Source organism: Mauremys reevesii, linkage group 1, assembly GCF_016161935.1.
Source record: "Mauremys reevesii isolate NIE-2019 linkage group 1, ASM1616193v1, whole genome shotgun sequence".
NCBI classification, from domain to species: domain Eukaryota; kingdom Metazoa; phylum Chordata; order Testudines; family Geoemydidae; genus Mauremys; species Mauremys reevesii.
In genome coordinates, this window is record NC_052623.1 from 48,573,641 (window position 1) to 48,595,293 (window position 21,653).

Below are 21,653 nucleotides of genomic sequence, written 5' to 3' on the forward strand. Positions count from 1 at the left end.
ATACCTACAACCAAAAAAAGTTGCAAACTCCTTTCAGGGGTGCTGGAACAATTTGTATAGTGGGGGTGCAGAGCCACTGAACCAAATGGCAAACCCTGTATATAATGGAAACCACTTCAAGCCAGCGGGTGCAGCAGCACCCCCAGGATCCCTAGTTCCAGCACTTATGTCTCCTTCCCAAATGTAGATGGGATAAAAAGCAGCAGAAGATCCAATATGACCTCAAGATTGCCCACATTTTTTAACTTATAAATTTATATCTATTGATATTTATAAATGGATAAAATTGGGGGGGGGGGGAAATTGCTTCTTTTCCCTGGGGCAAAGGAAAACACACCTAGGTAAGACAAACCCCACAATGGTTCTATTAAATAAAAGTGATAAAATCTATAAGCAAGTTTCTCTTTCTCAAACACAGAAAGACACGTTGTGCAAATGAAATTGTCATAAACAGATAGTTAAGGTCTCTTTTACCTGTAAAGGGTTAACAAGCTCAGTAACCTGACGGACACCTGACCAGAGGACCAATCAAGGGACAAAATAATTTCAAATCTCTGTGGAGGGAAGTCTTTGTCTGTGTTCTTTGTTTGGGTTGTTGTTCTCTCTTTGGATCTAAGAGGGGCCAGACGTAATTCCAGGCTCTCCAGGTTTCCTGAAGTATTCTCTTCTATTCAGTATATTAGAGTATTAGAAAGGCGAACTAGTCTTCTAATTAATTTCTGTATTTGCAAATGTGTGTTTGCTGGAACCCTATTTTATTTTATTTTTTTGGTTGCTGTATTTGTCCTGATGCTAGCTCTCTAGTTTCATAAGTTATACCCTGTAACATTTCCATCCTGGTGTTACAGAGATAATGTAATTCTTTCTTTCTTTTAATAAAATCCTTTTCTTTTTAAAACCTGATTAATTTCTTCCCTTGTTTGGATTTTCAGGGGATGGGGAGGGGGGAAAAGTGAATCCCTCTTCGTTTTGATTCAAGGAGTTTGAATCAAGGTGATCTCTCCCAACGACTAGGGGAGGGGGGAGGAGATGGGGGAATGGTTTATTTCTCTTTGTGTTAAAATCCAAGGAAGTTGGGATCTGTGTTCCCCAGGGAAAGTTTGGGGGAACAGGGAGTGTGCTAGACACTGGAATTTCTAGCTGGTGGCAGCTTTACCAGATCTAAACTAGGATTTAAGTTTAGAGGAGCCTATGCAGGTCCCCATCTTGTGAACGCTAAAGTTCGAAGTGGGGAATAAATCTATGACAGAAATGCTTTCAAATTCTGTATGTAAAACAAGAACACAATCATCAAGTCCCTGGTCTATTAACTAGTTAAGCCTACAATGCTTGTTTTTGCCCTTAAACAGCAATACAGATTTACCAATTTAGCTTTTCAGCGCAGACTATTATGAAGTTTTGAACAAACCAATTCACTACAATCAAGTCTTATTGTCAGTGACCTGGCTAGAAAGGAATGCAGAACTTATAAAACGTGACAAATTCTGAATTAAATTATCTTGCTTTTTGTGATTTTAATGCTAGGATTTACTACTATTTTAAAGCAACAAACTGTGATATAACCTTCTTGGCAAACACAGATTTGGGATAGAGGTCTGTATTTTCAGTTTTACTGAAGGGAGGGGATGGAGGGGAACTCAACACATTTCATCAGCTAGATTTCAGCCTCTTCTTTTCTGCTGTGGGCCAGACTCATGACCTTTATATTTAGCATCAGTCGTGTTGGTTAAGTAACAGGAAAGTTCCATAGCTTTTCTGAATACTTTTTTTTTAATGTTGTCCTTGTGCGGCTCCAGTTCATGTTGTTAATTACATCAAGCCAGCATTCCACAGAGACTGCTGTAGCAGTGGCATCAGCCTGTAATCTGTCAAATTCCTGTGAAATCTCCTTCAACTGCTTTTGTAAATTTTGTGCCTTTCCGAAAGAGCCTCTATTTGTGTAAAATGTGTGCAATGTTTTGATCAAAATCCTCCTTGTGCATAGTGTAAATGTAACATTTTATGGGTAGTGGGATGCAAATGGAGATTCACAATTTTCCTGAGAGTGCCCTTGATTGTTTCAAGAAGATGGGATATCAATCCTTCTTTTTCAGAAATTTCTTTCAGCTTCCAAAATTGGTGTTACAGCTGTTAGTTGATACTTCTTTTTCATGGCTTAAATAAATAGTGCTGAACACCAATATCAGGGGTGCAATCCTGGATCCATTGAAATCCATGGCAGAAGTCCCACTGACTTCAATGGAATCAGGATTTCATCCCAGAAATCTACAAGTATTTGTGCCCAAGAAGTTCCCACCTTTTTTTATTTTATTTTCCATTGTCTAAGCAAATGGGAAAACCCTCTTTGCCATACCTTTCTCTGCATTCTTGAATCACATTTTCAACAACTTGGACACAAGAGAGTCTGCATTTTTTCTTTTCAGACACAGAATAAATATAAATAAGAAGGAATGCATCGTTCCCTATATAGATCCTTATAACCATTATTTGGTAACAGTCTCATGCCTGACCAACTATTCTGCATTAATGTTGGTTCTTTTAATTCTTCCTCCTCCCCCAGATTTCTTCACTTGCAGCACTCAGCAGTGGGCCCATAAGTTTAAATCGGTCTGTCCTTCCAGGTAGAAGCGTTTCAGCCATTCCTTTAAATTGCTGGTTTTCTGACACACTGAAGGTGACGTTAAAAGAAGTCTGAAACTTTCTCAACAAGCTCAAGTATTTCAAGTTGCTTATAGTATTGCCACAGCCATTTTTAAAAAATGAACAGAGACTGCTCTTCAATAAAGCTGCTGATGAAGAGTTGCTAGAAGGCTTGGGACAGAGGGCTTTAATTATCATTATGTTTTATGTTTCAGTGAGGACAACAGCACTGAAAATGTTTAATTTGCAGGACAAGGTGGGTGAGGTAATATCTTTTACTGGACCAACTTCTGTTGGTGAAAGAGACAAGCTTTTGAGCTTACACAGAGCTCTTCTTCAAGTCTGGGAAAGGTACTCCAAGTGTCACAGCTAAATACAAGGCAAGATAGATAAGGAGTTCACACACATTGCAAGAGACCATTGAAGGTGAAGCAGGCAGTTAAGACCTTGACCGTCATAGGACAAAGTAGGATTAGTGGGTTATAGATTGTTGTACTGAGCCATAAATCCAGTGTATTTATTAAGTCCAAGATTTTTGGTGTCTGGCAGAGTTACGAATTTAAGCTCCAGGCTCGTCTTTTGGAAGGGTTGTGCAGGTTTCCTTTGAGGACAAGGACAGAAAGGTCAGATAAGGAGTGATCAGTTTGTGAAAATGTTCGCCCATTGGTGAGATGGTGTTTTTGTCTGTTATCATTTTTCTGTGTGAGTTCATTCAAGAGCATAGTAATTGTCTGGTTTCACCCACATAGTTATTGGGGCAGTTAGTGCACTGGATGAAGTACACCCCATGTTGTGATAGGTCTGTGTAGGAGCCATTGATCTTGAAAGCTGTGTTTTGGGGGATATAGATAATCATAGCAGTGGAGATATGTCTGCAGGTTTCACATCTGTTGTTATGGCAAGGACTGGTGCTGCTTTGAGTTTTTTACGCCCATGTGCAGAATAAATTTTGTTATTGTGGTGCCGGTGGTGAGGGCTCTGCTTAGGGGTGTAGGCTCTGTGGTGGGGCCATGGATGAGGGGTTTGGGATGCAGGAGGGGGCTTAGGGGTGGGAGAGAGGGTTGGGATGCAGGGGGTGAGGGCTCCAGCTGGGGGTGAAGGCTCTGGGGTGGGGCTGAGGATGAGGGGTTGGGGGTGCAGGCTGCCCGGGAGCTGCAGCAGGGAGAGACGACTCCCGCCAGCCCTCTCTCACCACAGCAGCTTAGGGCTGGGAGAGAGGCGCCTCTCCTCAGCTGCAGCAGCTCCAGCGGGGCTGGGCTGGGCCGGGCGTGCCTCTCCCTTGATAACCTCTCTCTTGATAGCCTGTTGCGCGGCCGCACAACTTAGAGGGAATTTAGGTGTCCTGGTCTATCGTCTGTGCTTCTGATGATGATCTTGGCAAGGTTGGGGGTTGTCTGAAAGCCAGAAGAAGGGATTCAGGAAAGATTTCTTGCGGGATGTTGTCCCCACTGAGTACGGGTTGTAACTGTTTAATGAGACCCTCATGGGTTCTGGCGTGGGGTTCAAGTGACAACCAGGGGTGTGTGGTTGGAGGGTTTATTTTTCCGGTATTGGAGCAGGATTTCTGGAGATATCTGGATAGCCTGTTACATGATGCAATCCACTTCTCTGGTGGAGTGTCCTTGTTTTATGAAGGTTGTTTTAAATGTGTTACGGTTTGTATCCTGGACTTTCTCTTGGGACCATATTGTGTTGTAATTTGCAGGATCATCCAGCTTATCAAGATTCTGCGCTTCCACTTGAATAAACTGTTTTATTCAATGGTACATTTGATACTGATGAATCCAAAAAGATCTCTTTTCTGCACTTTTTGAGATGAGCACAAATCCTCTCTCTCTCGTGCTACTTACCAACTCTTGATAAAATTTACATTTTACTTCAGAAGAATTATCTACTTTCATTACTTCAGTCTATTCAGTTACTTTTTTCCTACACTTCGTTCAGCTGTAGACAGGCTGAGTCATACTAATGCATATGTTGAACCATACTAGTCACTTCTTGGCATTATTGTTCAGTAGCTTTCACATTTACAACAGTTAGAATGAGAAACAGCCACCTAGTGAATTCAACACTGTGAAAGAGATGTTAGCCAATCTTATCAAGAACCATATTATCAGATACCCTGTCTACCTTCCAGAAGTCTCTAGGTGCTAGTAAGCCAACTTCCGTGATAGTTAAGAACTGCACTCACTCCCCTCTTCAAATACAGTGACAGTTCATTCTAAACATGCATCTCTCTCCAGTCATCAGTGACTCCTCCCATTTCTCCTTCAGGCTTGTAGACAGAGCTATGAACATTCTTACTACTTTCAAAAGACATGACAAAAACTTTAATGGTCTTATCACTTTTCTTTTAGCATACCGAATACTTAAAAAAGTTTCATTCCCATCTTGAAATTAGAGACTCATGTTTTTAAGATAAACAACTTCCAAATTTCTGTATTGTTCATGTAACTACTTCAGAGTAACACAGAAGTTAAAAAAATGAAAAAAGCCAAACCTCTTTTATCTCACCAGGGTTGAAGATTTTCTCAGAAAAAAACTAAAACGTTAAAGACTTTCTCACAACCCTGTATTGTACAGTTTACTATCAAATCTGGCTAAACACCCTATATCGAAGAGGCATACAACTGTTATTTCCTCCACATGTGTACTCCCTCCCTTCTCTGGTTTGAACCCTGGCCATCAATCCCTCTACAGTCATCATTTTCAGTTAGTCAATGGGAAAGCCAAGACAGTGCAGCATTTAGTTCCAATGAAAAAGAAATGGAGTAATCAAAGGGCCTAGGAGTTTTGTCTGTAATTTTGATGGGCTGGGAGTCCTATAAGTTGACACTGTGCTGATTTGAATCTTTTTGTCTCTATATAAACTATTAATTGTATATGTACATTGAGTCTAGAATGGGCACATTTTATGGATTTAATAAAGGGCAGGAAGGGCAGCCAGTACATCCCTTGGCCCGTGCGGTTTCCTGCAGCCCCCGTTGGCCTGGAGCGGTGAACCGCGGCCAGTGGGAGCCACGATCAGCCAAACCTGTGGATGCAGCAGGTAAACAAACCGGCCCAGCCCACCAGGGGCTTTCCCTGAACAAGCGACAGCCCTAGTTTGAGAACCGCTGCTCTACACACCACCATAAGTGTAGACATAGTCTTTATTAGAGATCTGTACATCTCTCCCAACTGGCTAATTTTGGAGGTGCTCTCATGAGCGGTGTGGCAATAGCAAGAACCAACGCTGATGTTCAAGCCACACATGAGCTGCTTTTGGAATTGGTGAGAAAGCACAGGCATCATCATTTCATAAGGAGACAAGATCTGTGGATCACCTCAGCACATAACAAATTACTCAGGTACTACTGGAGGAAAATTCCATTCACTACGCATGGGACAAGTACTGAGGACATGAACAACTACAATGCTCTTTTAATGTTGCTTACATCTTAAAATTATATACACTGCACAGTGAATTTACATATGTGTATTTGCCCAGCCTATTTCCAACCATCTTAGATGTTTCCCAAAACATCTAATGTCAGATATAGCTTTAAGAGAACAAGAAACATTTTGATTAACTTGTTTTCCCTTAGCAGGAAGGCGACTCCTAGTGGAATTGAAGTGGGCACAATAAATGTTATTTAAAGCCCAGCCCTGTTCCTACTGATCTGTTGAATCATAGAATCATAGAAGATTAGGTTGGAAGGGACCTCAGGAGGTCATCTAGTCTAGATAGCTGAAAGTTGCTGATTGGCAGCTTTCTAAAATGAGCTCTGAGTTTAAACTATTCCTGAAGCAGAATGAGGAAATAAAACAAATGCAACACAAATAAAGGACTGAACCAAGAACTTCCATGGAAAGAATTACTTACATCCAACGAATCTTCATTCACTAGGATGAGAGACATATTCTGAGAAACAAGCCTGCAGGAGTACCCTGTAAAAGATAAAAACAAGGGTTTCCTTGTAAAAATTACAAATATTTTAATTTCACTTTTGATATAGCACCTTTTATTTGAGGATTTCTAAGGGCCAGATTATGAGCTCCATGGTGAACAGTTACTTACAGGAGTAGTCCGTTGTGAGTAACTCATCAGCAATATGAATAATAATGAATGGAGTGGTTTTTTGTTTGTTTTTGTAGGAGTGGCATAGAGAGACACACATTAACAGCAATGTAAGTCATTTAATCAGACTACAAGATTTTTCGTTGCGCTAATATATTTTATAGGAGTTATTGAGGACTGACATATGAAAGAATCCATTTAACCAACAACTGAAATGCAGCCTCCTCTTGGGTGGAAAATAGCAGCTGTTTAGCAGCATACAGCTGTAATGCACAACATTTAGGTCAGTAAGTAAAGAAGAATTTTGTGATTATTATTATCAAGGATGTTTCTGCCTGATGCTCTTCATAACTTACCTTAAGTATAATTATGGTCCATAATAATATAGCTTTGCAATAATATTTTGAGAAATATTTTACAATGAATACATTTGTGTTGACTACATAAGGATTCCTTTCTACAAATAAAAGAGGATTGTGGCCAGCAGTGAGACTGTATGCCTCTGTTGAGAAAATGATGAAGCATAGCTAGTAAAACAGAATTCACAATAGGAAAGCTGCACAATCCATGACTTTCTGTGCTATTCCACCCAAAGAGACTCACTATATCAGAAAGAGTAATTAAACCTTTTAGTGGGTAATGACAAACAAAAAACAGACTTCATAAGAAAAAACACATAATGATTATTTTGGCTCCAGTGTAATTCCAGCCTACTACTCCATTAAGGGGGTGGGAAAGTCCCATATGCTGAATTTAAGGGGGGAAAAAATGGAATTTTTAAATTAGCTCCAGACTGAAGAGCTACATTTTTTATTTTCACTGAAAAAAATGGGATATTACAACTTTAATCATTTCCCTCCATGTCAGACTTATTCTTTCCCCAGGGAACGGCTGCAGCTTTATGCAGTAGACTGTTACAAATTCAGTATAACTAATTCAAAAGGATTTTCTAGTAGTTTTTGATTGGAACAACAGCTGCAACAGTGAGCAGTAATTTTGAAACTGCTGCTCGCTGTTTTATTTTACATCTTTCAAATCAAGCAAGACGCCATTTGACAGCTGGAGCGGGATGAAGAAGTTCTGGCGAAAACGTTAAGCAGTTCTGCTATATGTCTTGGCAATTATAGAGTAAAGAGGGCCCAATCCTGCAACTAGTGAAGTCAATTGAAGTTTCATCATTGCGTTAAATAGGAATAGGAAAAAAAAGCTCAGAAAGAGGGCACAAAACACAAACCAATCACCATTTTATAAGATTCTTATATATTATGCACAATTTCAGACCTCTAACATCTTGAAATATAACATCAGTGTGTTAAAAGTATTGTAATTGGCACTTAAAGTTGCCAAATGACGTTTATAACTATATATTCTATACAAATGGTTAATATAGTTACTTCTGGCAGTGCTAATATGGCAAATTAAAACTAAAAGTTCAGACACTCCAGTTTGGTAAAATGAGATCAACTTCTGAATCAAAGCTAGGTATAAAATGTCAATCCACACTTGTAAATTGGGGTCTAGATCCTTAATCCAAAAAATTAACTAAATCCATAAAGTGGCTGAGACAGGCACCCCCAGGACTTTTATTTACCTGAAATTAACCGTTAAATTAAAGCTAGAAGGGTGCCAGAAGTTATGCACAGTGATTGTAAACCTTTTTACTTACAAGAGAACTTCAAAATGTAATTTAAAACAAGCTTTACAAACATGATTAAAACTGTACACAAAATGTTACTGCTAAACATTAGCCTAACTATAGTGATCATTTAAAGGCACAGTTTTAAAAAGGTATCCCTCTGCATCCCAATATTTGCTTTATTTTGAGCATGTGTATACATTTCAAAAATATATGAATTAGTGAAAAACAATGCCAGATATGATTTAGTCAGTCACAGAACAAGCTTATGTAAATCATATGACTTCACTAATTAACATAGACACTATTCTGAAAGGTCTGTACTGACACCCATTGTTGCATTTTACTAGCTATGGCAAATAAAAAGAAAGTGCTTTTCTGGTTGTCGACTATTGTCCTTTGAGGAGCAAGCTGAGATCAACAAACTGATTTTACATAAGATTCACACCAGATGCAGTAGTAAATGACTCTTAAAAATATTTAGATATTAAGCCACCCACCCTATTTCTACTAGAAATACTACCACTTCAGAAAATTCTATTTAATCCATTTTAGTGCCTTTGAATTCTACAGGTACACTGAGATCTTAGACAATTCCAGTAAGCAAACAATAACTATATGAGTCATGCAGACTGCATCTGAAATTTCACTTACACTAACTGAAGCCAATTTTAAAGCTAAATAATAAAAATTACCGAGTGTCTGAAGCTTCGCTAAAGTAATGCAAGTTCGGTCACAGAGTTCCAGAATTTTGGCAAAAGGCCACTCAGAAAATTACTAACAGCGTACCTGCAGATCTGTGTACATAATGGCTCATAGGTCACTTTTGTTCAAACAGCTAAAGGCCTTAAAGTCAGAGCTAATTTGATGATGCTAAGAAAGTATCTGCTTCAACAAGAAAACAGCACATTACTAAGATAGGTAATTCCTAAAGGAAAAAAAGCTAATGGCTGTTGGTAAAGATTTGTAAACCCACAAAGAAAAGAAAGGCAAGTGTGAGTGGTGCTTTATACAGGCTAACTGTAGCTTTCTTTGAGGACTTTTTGGTAAGGATGATGGTTGCAGACTTTGGCAACAAGGTAACACTGGGACTATGTATGTATATATGTGCATGACAGCCTGTCCATTCACAAGACCAGATTGAGTGAAGCTCTGCCTCTCTTCGTCTGATAAGAAGGGCTGAAGGACTTTAGAATTAAGTAGATAGGCTCTTAGGTACTTGCTTGTCCTATATAACATGGTGGCACATCCATAAGCATGTGAGACAGTAAACATGTAGGCAGAAGTTCCATAAAACAACAGACATTTGCTATGGGATAGAAATCCAAATTAGGAAATTTGATTCCAATTCCATTCTGTCTTCTACCGAACTTCCTAAAACTGTTTGGTACTTCAGGATCAGGATTGAGATGCGTGCATTGCTCATCAGCCTTACCAAGAAAATAATTCAAGATCTGAAGAGATGGTGTTCCATTTGTTTCAAACTCATAGGCTGTTTTCAAAGAGGCCTCTAAAAATACACCTAAAATATATTTTTTTTAAATCTACATTTGCAATGCAAAACAGACAGACAATCAGAAGGACAGCTGCTCCTTGTATTATATTATTACTATTTACTATTTGTATTGTGGTAGCACCTAGGGCTCTACTCTGGACCAGGACTCCACTGGGCTAGGGGCTGTAGAAGCACAATAGGCACGCATGCCTGCTTGCTCAGATAACTGAAAGGTTTTTTATAAGCAAGCTGTTGCACTTGCATACAGGGCAGGCACTTTTTCTATATGGTCATGGAAAAGTTGGCCTCCTCTACCACGGCACTGGGAATGAGATGGGCTTTTTAAATTTCTTACTAATAACCAGTTGTTTATTTTGGCTGTAGACTTTCCCTTCTTGTATCTCATTAGAGGGCAGTGCCACATTAGAATATTCTGTCACAGTATGAAGGGCAGTGAAGTAGACAGAAGCTGGCACCCAGACAGTTCCTGTAACATCCATTGATGGGTCTCAATGGCATGAAGCAAGACCAACTCCTGCTCCCTCTTATGGGCATGAAGCTGTGAAGGGGTCAATCTACCATGATTATACACCTGTAGGTGAAGACAAGCTTGTCACAGAGCACAAGCTTGTCACATAGATGAAGCTGTAGAGGGCTGAGCTGGATAGGTCCTTCCTGAGGACTGTGTTGGTGCAGTCAGTTTGGCTCTGCTGGCAAGGTGGCAAGGGCTCAGGAAGAAGTGACTCAAGAGATGTGGCACTTTCTAGTATATGCGGATGGACAAGGATATCTTGGCCAATTGCCCCTACCTGTTCAAACCAGACATATTCCACTGGCTTAAAATTGGCAGGTGACATTTTCAACATCAATTTCCAGAGTCATCTGAATTCCAGCCAAAAAGGTCATGTGACCATTTATAGACAGATGGAAAACAACATCCATAGCCCATCACCCTACCTATTCTGTATTGTTCTTATGGTGGTTTTTTAGCTGCTCTGAAAGATCTCAAGGAAAGGGCCACCACCACTTCCCTGAGGCTTGGTCTACATTAGGAATTTATGTCGGTATAACTACGTCACTCAGGGCTGTTAAAATCCACACCCCTGAGTGCTTTAGTTATACCAACCTAACCCCTGGTGTAGACAGTGCTATGTCAATGGGAGGGCTTCTCTCCTTGACATAGCTACCCCTTCTTGGGGAGATGGAGTACCTACGCCACTGGAAGAAGCTCTCCCATTAGCATAGAGAGCACTTCTTCACTAAGTGCTACAGCAGTACAGCCACACTGGCGTAGCTGCGCTGCTGTAAGTGTAGACAAGCCCTTAGAGTATTTATTCCACCATCTAATATGTCTCACTGCAAGACGTTTCTCCTGATATTTCTCCTACATTCTTCTTTCTCTAATTTCATACCATTATTTCAAGTAGCTCCCCTTTGTATCATGCTGAAAAATTCCTCTCCCTCCTTAGTGTACATACTCTGGTAGTCATGACTTAGCCAAGATTCAGAGATTTAGGGTGAAATCCTGGCTCCACTGAAGTCAATGGCAAAATTCCCACTGACTTCAATTGGGCCAGGATTTAACTCATAGTTCCTTTAATCTTTCCTCATATGTCAATCCCTCAGACAATTAATCTTTTTTTTTTCTCTTCTCTGAACTCTTTCCAGTTTGTCCATATCTTTCTGGAAATAAGATACACAGGACTGAATGATATATTCCACAGAAGTCTTTCCCCCGTAGAAATCAATATGATATTTATATATATACACATACACACTACACAGGAAAAAGTACAATAAAAGAACATGAAAGGTTGAAAAGCCAAGCATTCAGATGTTAAGAAATGCCAGAATAAAGGTTCCCTGTGCAACTTTATTTCAGCCCCAATTGTTCATATGCATTATCAAACAGTCTTCAATCACCAGGCCGGCGCCAATTCCCCCCGGCCCCCGGCCCCGGAGGCCCCGGCCCTTTTAGAGAATCTCTTCTTCCTTGGAGGGCCTGGGCACCTTTTAAATTTTATTTTACTGGCGGTGCGGGTGCTTCGGTCTTGCACGGCAGTGGGTGCTCTTGGCTGCTCTGCTCACTCTGGCGCTGGTGGCGGGTCGGGTCCTTGCACCAAGACTGGAGGGAGGAGAGGGACCGCCGCCGCCAAGCCAGAGCACTGTCCAGTGAGTACAAGCCCCATGTGTTTTTTACATTTTTTTTTTATATATATAGTCATCCCTGCCGGGGCCCCATTGAAACAGTTCGAATTGGGCCCCGCACTTGCTAAAGCCGGCCCTGTCAATCACATCTCATTTTTTCACAGGACCCCTGCCTCAAGATGGACAGTGCTCACTTAATGAGCAGCTATTTCCCCTCCACATTGTTCAATGTGTGGCCCCATCCCTTAGTTACTGCAAACTATTCAAACCCTGCTCTGAAGACAAATGAATTTCCTCATGGGCTTTTCTATGGTGCTCATCATTATAGTATATGAGTGTTTCACAATTTATTTTCAGAACACCTCTGAGATGAGGAGGTATTTATTTGCTCTGTTTTACAGACGGGGAACTGAGGCAGAGAAAGATTCAGGTCAAAAGTGTTCACTAATTTTGGGTGCGATACCTAGGATCTGATTTTTCAGAGTACTTAGCATCATATAGCACTTTGTATGCACAAGCACAGCTCCCGCTGCCTCCAATTGCAGCTTTGTGTAATCAGCACTTCTGCCAATCAGACCCCAGGCTTTCAAGTCAGGCACCTATAAAATGAGAAACACACAGTTAGGGTTTGACTACACAACCCTCAGCAGTGAGCCTATAAGCCTGGGTCAAAAGACTTCCTAAAAATAGTTACCATGCTACATATAGCTGTGGAGAAATTGCAACTCAGGCTGGAGCTTGGGCTCTGAAGCCTAGAGCATGAGCCGCAAGTTAAAAGCACTGTTTATACAACTCTTTTTAGCACAGTTGTGTGAACCCCGCAAGCCTGAGTCTGTCAACCCAGATTTGGAGGTTTGCTGCCATGGGCTGCTGCCAGCTGTGCAGACATACTCTCATTGACTACTCTGAAAAATTTGGTTTAAGTGACTTGATTAGCACCACATAGGAACTAGAATCCAATGTACCAGGGCAGCATTCAACTGCCTTCTCTTTCTGTAATCCCCTGGCTCATTCATTACACATCTCCCAACTGGTGCAAAAAATTAAGCAATGGCCCGACAACAGACTCCTTCAGTATACAACCCTGATTCATCTTCAGAGCAGGTCTGTCGTATACACTGAATGAGGCAGGTATTCTGTGGAAGAAATTGTATATGATCATGTAATTGAAGACTGTATCATAATGCATACGCACCTGGGTCTGAATTAAGGTTTCACAGGCAACCTTAATTGTGGTATTTTCTAAGTTTTAAGTGCTTGACTTTGCAACTTTGATAATGTTCTTTTAATGGATTTGTGTATACTTTTCTATACTGAAAAAAACAAATGTAATCATATGCATCATATTGACACCCACATGGGTCACCAGCAGGGTTGAAACCTTTACATCCATAGCACAGCCCTGTGCCACTTGTTCTAATGGAGTAGGTGACAACAGAAGTTGTCATCCTCTGTGTGGACAAGCACTAACTAGAGGTGATACACACACACACTTTGCCAGAGGGTTTCACAGATATTTGCTGACAGCAGAGGAATAGTGAGACTCAGTAACGTTGGGTTTCCTTCCAGGCTCTGGAGGGGAGTGAGCTCTAGTGGGCACAGGTTCTGCAGCCCTGCTTCACTCCCAGGTACCTTCTAACTCCCCTGCAGCCAGGCCAGTCTCCCTCCACCACTAGAGGAGACTCTCCTCAGCTTCTGGCTGCCCTGGCCTTCTTATAAGGTCCAGCTGCCCTGATTGGGGTGTGGCCCAGGTGTAGCTCCTTCCCCAATCAGCTTGAGCTTTTTCTCCTAGCCCCTAGCCCTCTCCCAGGGCTGGCTTCTACCCTGTCAGGGCTGGAGCAGGTAACCACCCCGCTACAGGCTGAATGTTTAGTTATCTTTTATTTTTACCTTATATTGGCCTTTGAGCTAGGGGAGAGAAGCAGATGGTAGGAAGTGACCAAGGGAGGGTAACTCAGGGGTACTCTAGGGTGCCAGACACTGTTGACCCCTATTAGGGCCCTGGGTTGGAGCCCGGTGGAGTCGGAGGGCCCAGGCTCCCCTACCAACTGGCCCCAGTGCAGGAGGGGCTTAAGTCTCATGCCCACTTCATTCCCCATCTGGTAAGAAGAGAGACTGGACTGAAAGACTTTCCCACTGGGAGGTGGCACTAGGCCACCTACCCAACGAGGTGTATTACACAATCATTATTGAAGATGCTAAAGAAGAGCTAGTCCTGGATGAGATGGAGGTATTCAGAGGAATACCTGGTTCGGATGACTCAATTCCTTACATGTGCACATGATGACAGCAAAATTCACAGAACTTCTTATTGTCAACAGAAGAGAGGTCTCAATTTTGTACAGCTGTTCCCTAGGAGACTGGGTTCTATGAATTGGTCACCCAAGGAGGCTTATGTATACTAGAAAAATAGGTTAAAGCTGGGGTTAAAAATAGGTTAAAGTACATAACCATGGCCTTTTTCCTACAGTAGATGTCTTTTACTTCGATTAAGCAGGTTATGGTGTACCTACGTTCCCCGTAGTTCCTTTCTATGGTGCTTCTCTCTGTAATTTGTTTTCATATCTATTTCCTCAATATTGAGTAGCACCTGTTGTGGAGCAGATACACCATTATAACCTAAAGGGCCAAATTCTCCTCAGATATGTTCCATGGATAGCAATTCATTTCAGACAATCTGCTTTCCCTCTCCATGTACAGAACTGCATGCAGAACTGAGAGATTTTTGTTATGAGAAATTATAATACAGCCCTAAGCTATTAATGTTAAGAACTTTTTCATAGAAGATGATTTCCCCCTATTGCTGGAATGCTACTTTCACCTTCAAATAGACAAACTAGGCTGCACCTTAAACTCTAATTAACATTTTTCATTCAATGGACGTTACAATGGCTTCTTAATCACTAACACCAGTTACCTTAGCGCACACATTTGCTACATATCTTCACAGTTCTGTATCAGGTGAATTCAAAGCAAAATAAAATATGAAGGTTGCTGTTGCTACCTATGTTGAGTGCTGTTTCCTGTTTGTCCCCTGTCAGGATCCATATCTTGATTTCTGCTTTCATTAGTGTTGCTATAGTTTCTGGAACACCTGCTTGAAGGCGGTCCTCAATGGCTGTAGCTCCAAGAAGCAGTAAATCCTGAAACAAACATAAGAATTTGAGGGGTTGTTTTCTTTAGGCCAATATCAGCTTAGACCACACTCAAAAGGGAATTAATGACTGCATGCTGTACCTCATCACTAATACAGTGTTTTGGCAAGAGCTGAAGAAGTTACTCACCTTGTGCAGAAACAATGGTTCTTCAAGATGTGTGTCCCTATGGGTGCTCCACTGTAAGTGTGCTTGCGTCCTTGCACTGCTGATCAGAGAACTTCAATAGCGGTGTCCAGCAAGCCCACACATGCGCTGTCTCTCCTCGTGCTGTGCCCGAGGCTAGTCAGTGCATGCAGGCTAGCCCCGCTAAGTTCCTTCTCTAGCACAGAGTAATTGACAAGAACTCCGAAGTAGAGGGAAGAGAGTGGGTTGTGGAGGGACACACATCTTGAAGAACCATTGTTACTCCACAAGGTGAGTAACTTCTTCTTCGAGTAGTATCCCTGTGGGTGGTCCACTGTAGGTGACTCCCAAGCAGTATCGTTTCTGGAGGGCCAGGACTTCAGAGTCTGGTCCATTACAGATGGCAGTACTGTGGAGCCAGAGATGGCGGCGGAGTCTCTGGTGATCACATAGTGTTCTGTGAAAGTGTGGGCTGACACACATCACCGCTCTACAGATCTCCGAGATAGGAACATTCTTGAAGAAGGCAACGGATGAGGAAATCAACCTTATGGAGTGTGTACAAACAGTCTGGAGAGGTCATACTGCAAACTTGGTAGCACTGTCTGATGCAAGTTGAGACCCATTTGGAAAGCCTTTGGGCTGATACTGCTGAGCCCTTGGATCTTTCTGCAACAAAGAGGAAAAGCTCAGGTAGAAGGCCAGGGCTCGCAACATAGCCTCCCTGCTGTCTCGGAGAAGCTTGAGGTAAAACATTGGAAGGTGAATCAATTGATTCATGTGACACAGGGAGGTAACCTTAGGGATGAATTTTGGATGTGGCCTAAGAGTAACCTTTGTCACTGAAGAATACCATATTCAGTGGATACACCATCAGAGCAGTTCTCTCTCCTATTCTCATGCCCAAAGTAATCACTATCAGAAAGACCATTTTCATGGAAAGGTATGTCAGCAAACAGGTGGTCAGAGGTTCAAAAGGCCTAGTCAAAGCTTTCAGTACAAAGTTTAGGTCCCACGTGGGAGTCAGAAGTCGAGGTTGTGGGAAAAGGTTTACTATTTCCTTGAGGAACCTGGATGTGACAGCACTGAGTACCCCTCAACAGGCTGGTGGAAAATTGTTATAGCTGCTAAGTGAACCCTGAGACGGCTTAGAGATAGACCCCATTTCATTAGGGTCAATTCATAGTCTAGGTAGGATATGTGGAAGAGTCACGGATGTTGGGGAGATTTGTTAAGAAGAGCACCAGATCATTTTTGCCAGTAAGTATGTCAAGTCAAGGACTTTCTGCTGTGCAACAGAACCTCTTGTACCTCCCTTGAACAGGAGCTTTCTAGATGTTGGACCCAAGCAGAAGCCATGCCTTGAGGTGGAGAATCCCCAAGTCGGGATGTAGGGTATGTCCTCTGTTCTTTGAGAGGAGGTGCGGAATGGCTGGGAGAAGGATTGGTGGGCACGTCGCAAGCTGTGACAGGTAAGGGTACCAGGTCTGCGTCAGCCAAGTAGGAGGAATCAGAATGACATGGGCTCCATCTTTTTATTTTCTGCGGGACCTTCAATAGTAGGGGAAATGAAGGGAAGGCGTTATTATACTGACAGATGAAGAGAAGGGAGTTACCTTACAAGTGGAGAACCAGTGTTGACAGGGCCAATTCAATCAGGGTGGATGTAGTCCACTCCCAATAATTGATGAGGAGGTGTCAATACCAGGAGAGGCAAAGCTGCTTTTGTAATGAGCCAGCCACACCCAGTCCCTATTCAAGCCCAAATTAATGGTGTTAAATTTGCAAATGAATTTTAGTTCTGCAGTTTCTTTTTGAGGTTTTTTTGTTCAAGTATGGCTACTTTTAAATCTGCATCTGTAATTTAAATCTGCCTGCATCTGTAATTTTCACTCCATGCATCTGAAGTGGGTTCTTTACCCATGAAAGCTTATGCTCAAATAAATCTGTTAGTCTTTAAGGTGCCACTGGACTCCTCATTGTTTTTATGGATACAGACTAACAAGGCTAGCCCCTGATACATCAGGCCTGAGAGCCACCTTCATGAAGATGATCTTCTGTCAGTGCTTTCTGTGCTTACGAGATCATGGAGGGAGTTGCTGGCAAAGACCACACTTTTGCTGGATGTGGCCTTCCCTGAGGCAGTGAATGCACTGGGAGTGCTTGTCTGTAATCGGGATCACCTCTTTGCAAGTAAGGCACTTCTTGAAGCCTGGAAAACCAAGCATACCCCATTGGTGGGGAAGCGTCCCCAGTGGGGGAGAAAAGAGAGGGGGCAAAATAAAGTATTTTTTTATTATTATTTTCAAGGGTAAAATAAGAAAGGAGAAAAAAACTAGAACTATAACTAGGAGACTAACTAGTTATAGATATATAAAATAAAGCAAAAGTCTTATAATGGCTCCATCTCTAGCCATGGGCAGTTGAGAAGGAACTGAGGAGGGTTCGCCCATGTGCGCAGACTAGCCTCATGGCACAGTACGAGGAGAGACAGCACATGTGCAGGCCTAGTGGACACTGCTACCAAAGTTCTCCAATCAGCAGTGCAGAGACACGAGCACACTTACAGTGGAGCACCCATAGGGTCACTACTCAAAGGAGAAATACAGTACAGTAATTTTTTTGGTGGTTCTTCTATTTTCTCTGCGTACAATCCATATTTTAGAGATGTATAATGGAGCCAAATGTTTCTAATCAGAAAAATAGCAACATTTCAAAAGCAATTAATTGAAGTTACACAACTTTAACTTTAGCCAGTGGATGAACATACATACTGGTGCATTCACTAATCACCATAGCAATATGCTTGAACGGTCACAATCTGTATTTCTTAAGCTCACAAAACAGAAATCACCTGGTGTCACATCATTTAAACTATTTCCCCTCCAATAAAATGTACACACAGCCTGCATACAATCACTCAAGGCTAAAATTATTGCAATTATTTATGGACATAATCACATCATATGTAACACAAATGGAATGAATATTGAACAATCCAAGTATCTGTACTGTATATAGGTATACCATATTCCTGGAAAGAAAAAGAATGTCTCATACAACTAGTTAGTGCTACAGAGCTTTGCATATTTTTTGGAAATTTTAGGGCCATTGCAGGAAAGGATTTGGCCATGTTACAGAAAATATGGCAGACAAAATGCTGCAGAAGTAAAAGCAGTAAACTCTGCCAAATAAAGCCACAGTCCTATCTGCCAGTTTTAACCTTGAAAGCATTTAAGTAATTCATCAGCCAAAGGAGAGGGGATTTTTTATACATTTTGTAATAATTTAACTTAGTTATTTGTAACTTTACAGATATTGTACAGGAAAAATTTCAGCGGCATAGACTGAAAAAAGTATCTTTTGGATTGAGAATTAGAAAAATAAATATGAAAACTGGAGTGGATACAACAGTAGAAAAGTGAGAAAGAGCGAGAGTGTGCATACGTGTGTGTAATATATACATATATTCCAGCAGCTGTATTTATTAATTCAACATGTGATACATTTAGCAAAATAATCCTGCTTGAAGACTATGGAGCTATTCACATACATAAGGTAAGCAGGATTTAGCCCTCAGCAGCATAAACGTCTACAGTTGTTACCTTTTCAATGATCTCATAGCACTCCTCCATCTTTTGAGTTCTGTCTTTCAAAATTGTGCTGGCTTCATTATAAACATTTAACCACTCTTGATAAGAATTTTCTGACAGGTCCGCATATGCAATGCACAGAGTCCTCAAACCTACAAAACAGAATATAGATGTTGCACACATTAACCTACTGATGGGGAGGATCGCATCATTACAATTCTTCTATTGACTGAACCACCTGATGCTAAACACCTGGCCCCCTCACTGGAGTCAATGATAGTTTCGCACACATAAGTAATGGAACATCGAGCTCTAGAAAGGCAAGACAATCTCCCAGTACAGTTTGAAAACATTTGGGTTTTTCCACCAACTTCACCCAAATGAGGCAGATTATGAATTTACTGACACTGGCGTAAATCTAACCAATTCCACTGACTACGCTGGATTTACACCAGTATAACCAAGATGAGAAGCTGGCCTAACATGCACAAACCTCTCCCCAATTATCAGTAATCTAGTAATACTGGAGCAACAACAGTGAAATCTTTCATCTAATTTTTCATTTGAGGCTGAAAGTGATTTGTTTTAAATGTAATTACTATAAGTTACACAACCCCAATGAGGTTGGTAAGTATTATTATTATTATATTTCAACAGTAGGTATTTCATATATGTAATACTACTCATCCCAAATTATTGCTCATCCCAATACTTCCTTTCAGAGAAGACACTGTACTCTCCCCCTCTGTGCATGCATATTAACTCATAGCTATGTGAATGGGAGTTACACCTACACAATACATAGAGAATAGGCCCCAGGGAGTATGAAAAAGATCATTTTATTAGACGGCTGATCAAATTTAACATATATGAGACCATGTCTACACTACAAAATAAGTTAACCTAATGTACACTGGCATACAGCCACTGCAGTTATTAAATTGCTTGTGTGTGTGCACATGTGGCACCTTGTGTCGGCAATGCCCGTTCTTACCAGGAGCACTTGTATCGATTGTACTGTCAGTGTGGGGCATTGTGGTATGGCTCCTGAGAGCCAGCATAAGTTAATGTAAGCGTCAACCTAATTATAGAAACTGACTCTACGCTGCTCAGGGAGGTGGTGTTTCTGAATTGGCATACAGAGGCACTTACGTCAGCGGGAACCAAGTTTAAATGAAGACTCTTCCACAGCTAGGTCAACACAAAGCATCTTACATCAACCTTACTATGTAGTGTAGACCAGGCCTAAGTAATAATTTTTATTCTGGCATGAGGCAGTCAGCAAAAGGAGGAAGCATGCCATATAAAATAGAAAGGCTTTATTATTGGGATTAGAGGAGTTCATAGAACAAACTGGAAAAAATAGGACTGAGGAAAAAATAATTTTTTACAGGAATAAAGTAAAAGGTATATAAAATGAACAAAGCCCATATCCCTTTTAGCACTTCCTTGTGAATGACTGTGTCATGGATTTGTCACCAGTAAAATAAAAAGTTGGCATGTTTGATTTTAGATTGTAAGCTCCTACGAGCAGTGCCAGTGAGCCAGATTCAGACATGAATCTACATGAGTTTAAGTTGCAATGCACATATTTTTCCCAGCTCTTTCAGCTTGTATGTTACACTAGCTTAGACACTTAGGGCCTAATTCTCATCTCTTCTGATCTTACACTGCTGTAATTCCATTGATTTCAGTGTAGTTACTCCTGATTTACATGAATCAAAGTGAGATCAGAATCAAGTCCCTACTCTCCCTTATTCTTATGCAGGACTCAGTACTGCTCCCACTGAAATCACCATGATTTCAACAGAAGCAGGATCAGCTTGTAAAATCCTTTTTTAGACTTACACATGGGTAAGTGAGTTTACCTTACATATACTACATATCACCCTATGAATTTGTCTTTATTTTTGTCTTGTTCAGCACTCAACAATTTGTTGACATTTAAAAATTAATACATAAAATACTAATAATAATTCAAAAATTTGATTCATACTTGCGTATTGTTTCACTTACCTTCTGTGGCAAAGTATTCAAGATGCAATAGTGTTTGCTCCATATACTGGGAATCTTTTGAAAGTCTCTCAAAAATAACATTATCCTATCAAAACCAAATTAAATATAAAGAGTAAATTCACATGTAAACTCTTCACTCATGTACCTACAATGCACAAGTGTTCAACCCCTCAAGATCTAACTGATGTGAGGTGCCTAAAGTGGACATGATAATATCTGAAAATGAAAATACATACAATAATGAATTTTGGTTTACCTATGAAATGGATCTAGCTTCACTTAGAAAGCCAAAGCTGGAATGTTACAGTTTCTACCACCATATATGAACTCCAAGCAGAAGTAAAAAGGGGTGGGATACTGTAATTGCTTTGCAAATACAAAAACACAAACATTGTTTCTTTAGATTTTTCTTCCCTTACCCCCAAACTTGTTACACTGTTATTTAAATTTAGAATACAGTACTGCAAAGATGGAATGCTCCATTTTGAATTACTGAAGTGAGCCTGGGTTTTCCAAGAGCAGAAGAGTCCTGAACAATAAAAAACAAAGTTCCAACACAGATCCATACTTAAGAGTTTTATATCTTACTCAGGCAAAACTCCCATTTATGTCAACGACAGTTTTGCCTAATTAAGAAGTCAGAACAATAAGCAACATAGGTTGGATTCCATTGCTGGGAATTGCCTTAGAAGCACCATCCATTACTGCCTGTGGTTATTTCTGGGACTGATAAAGGTCTGGGGTGGAGGGGAAATGATGGGAGAAAAGTTGCTTGAGAAATCAG

The 21,653-nt window shown here is 40.9% G+C and overlaps 1 protein-coding gene across 5 annotated transcripts in view; it reads right to left on the reverse strand.

Moving 5' to 3' along the window:
- The window catches only part of ATP8A2 (ATPase phospholipid transporting 8A2), a 541,088-nt gene that overhangs the window by 406,033 nt on the left and 113,402 nt on the right, over nucleotides 1-21,653 (reverse strand). For all 5 annotated transcript variants that reach the window (XM_039520497.1, XM_039520502.1, XM_039520500.1 and 2 more), the window contains 4 exons: nucleotides 20,870-20,954; nucleotides 18,866-19,005; nucleotides 14,984-15,122; nucleotides 6,506-6,570 (listed from right to left, as the gene is read on the reverse strand). In XM_039520497.1, the coding sequence (XP_039376431.1) occupies nucleotides 6,506-6,570; nucleotides 14,984-15,122; nucleotides 18,866-19,005; nucleotides 20,870-20,954 (429 nt within the window). The remainder of the gene's footprint in view (nucleotides 1-6,505; nucleotides 6,571-14,983; nucleotides 15,123-18,865; nucleotides 19,006-20,869; nucleotides 20,955-21,653) is intronic.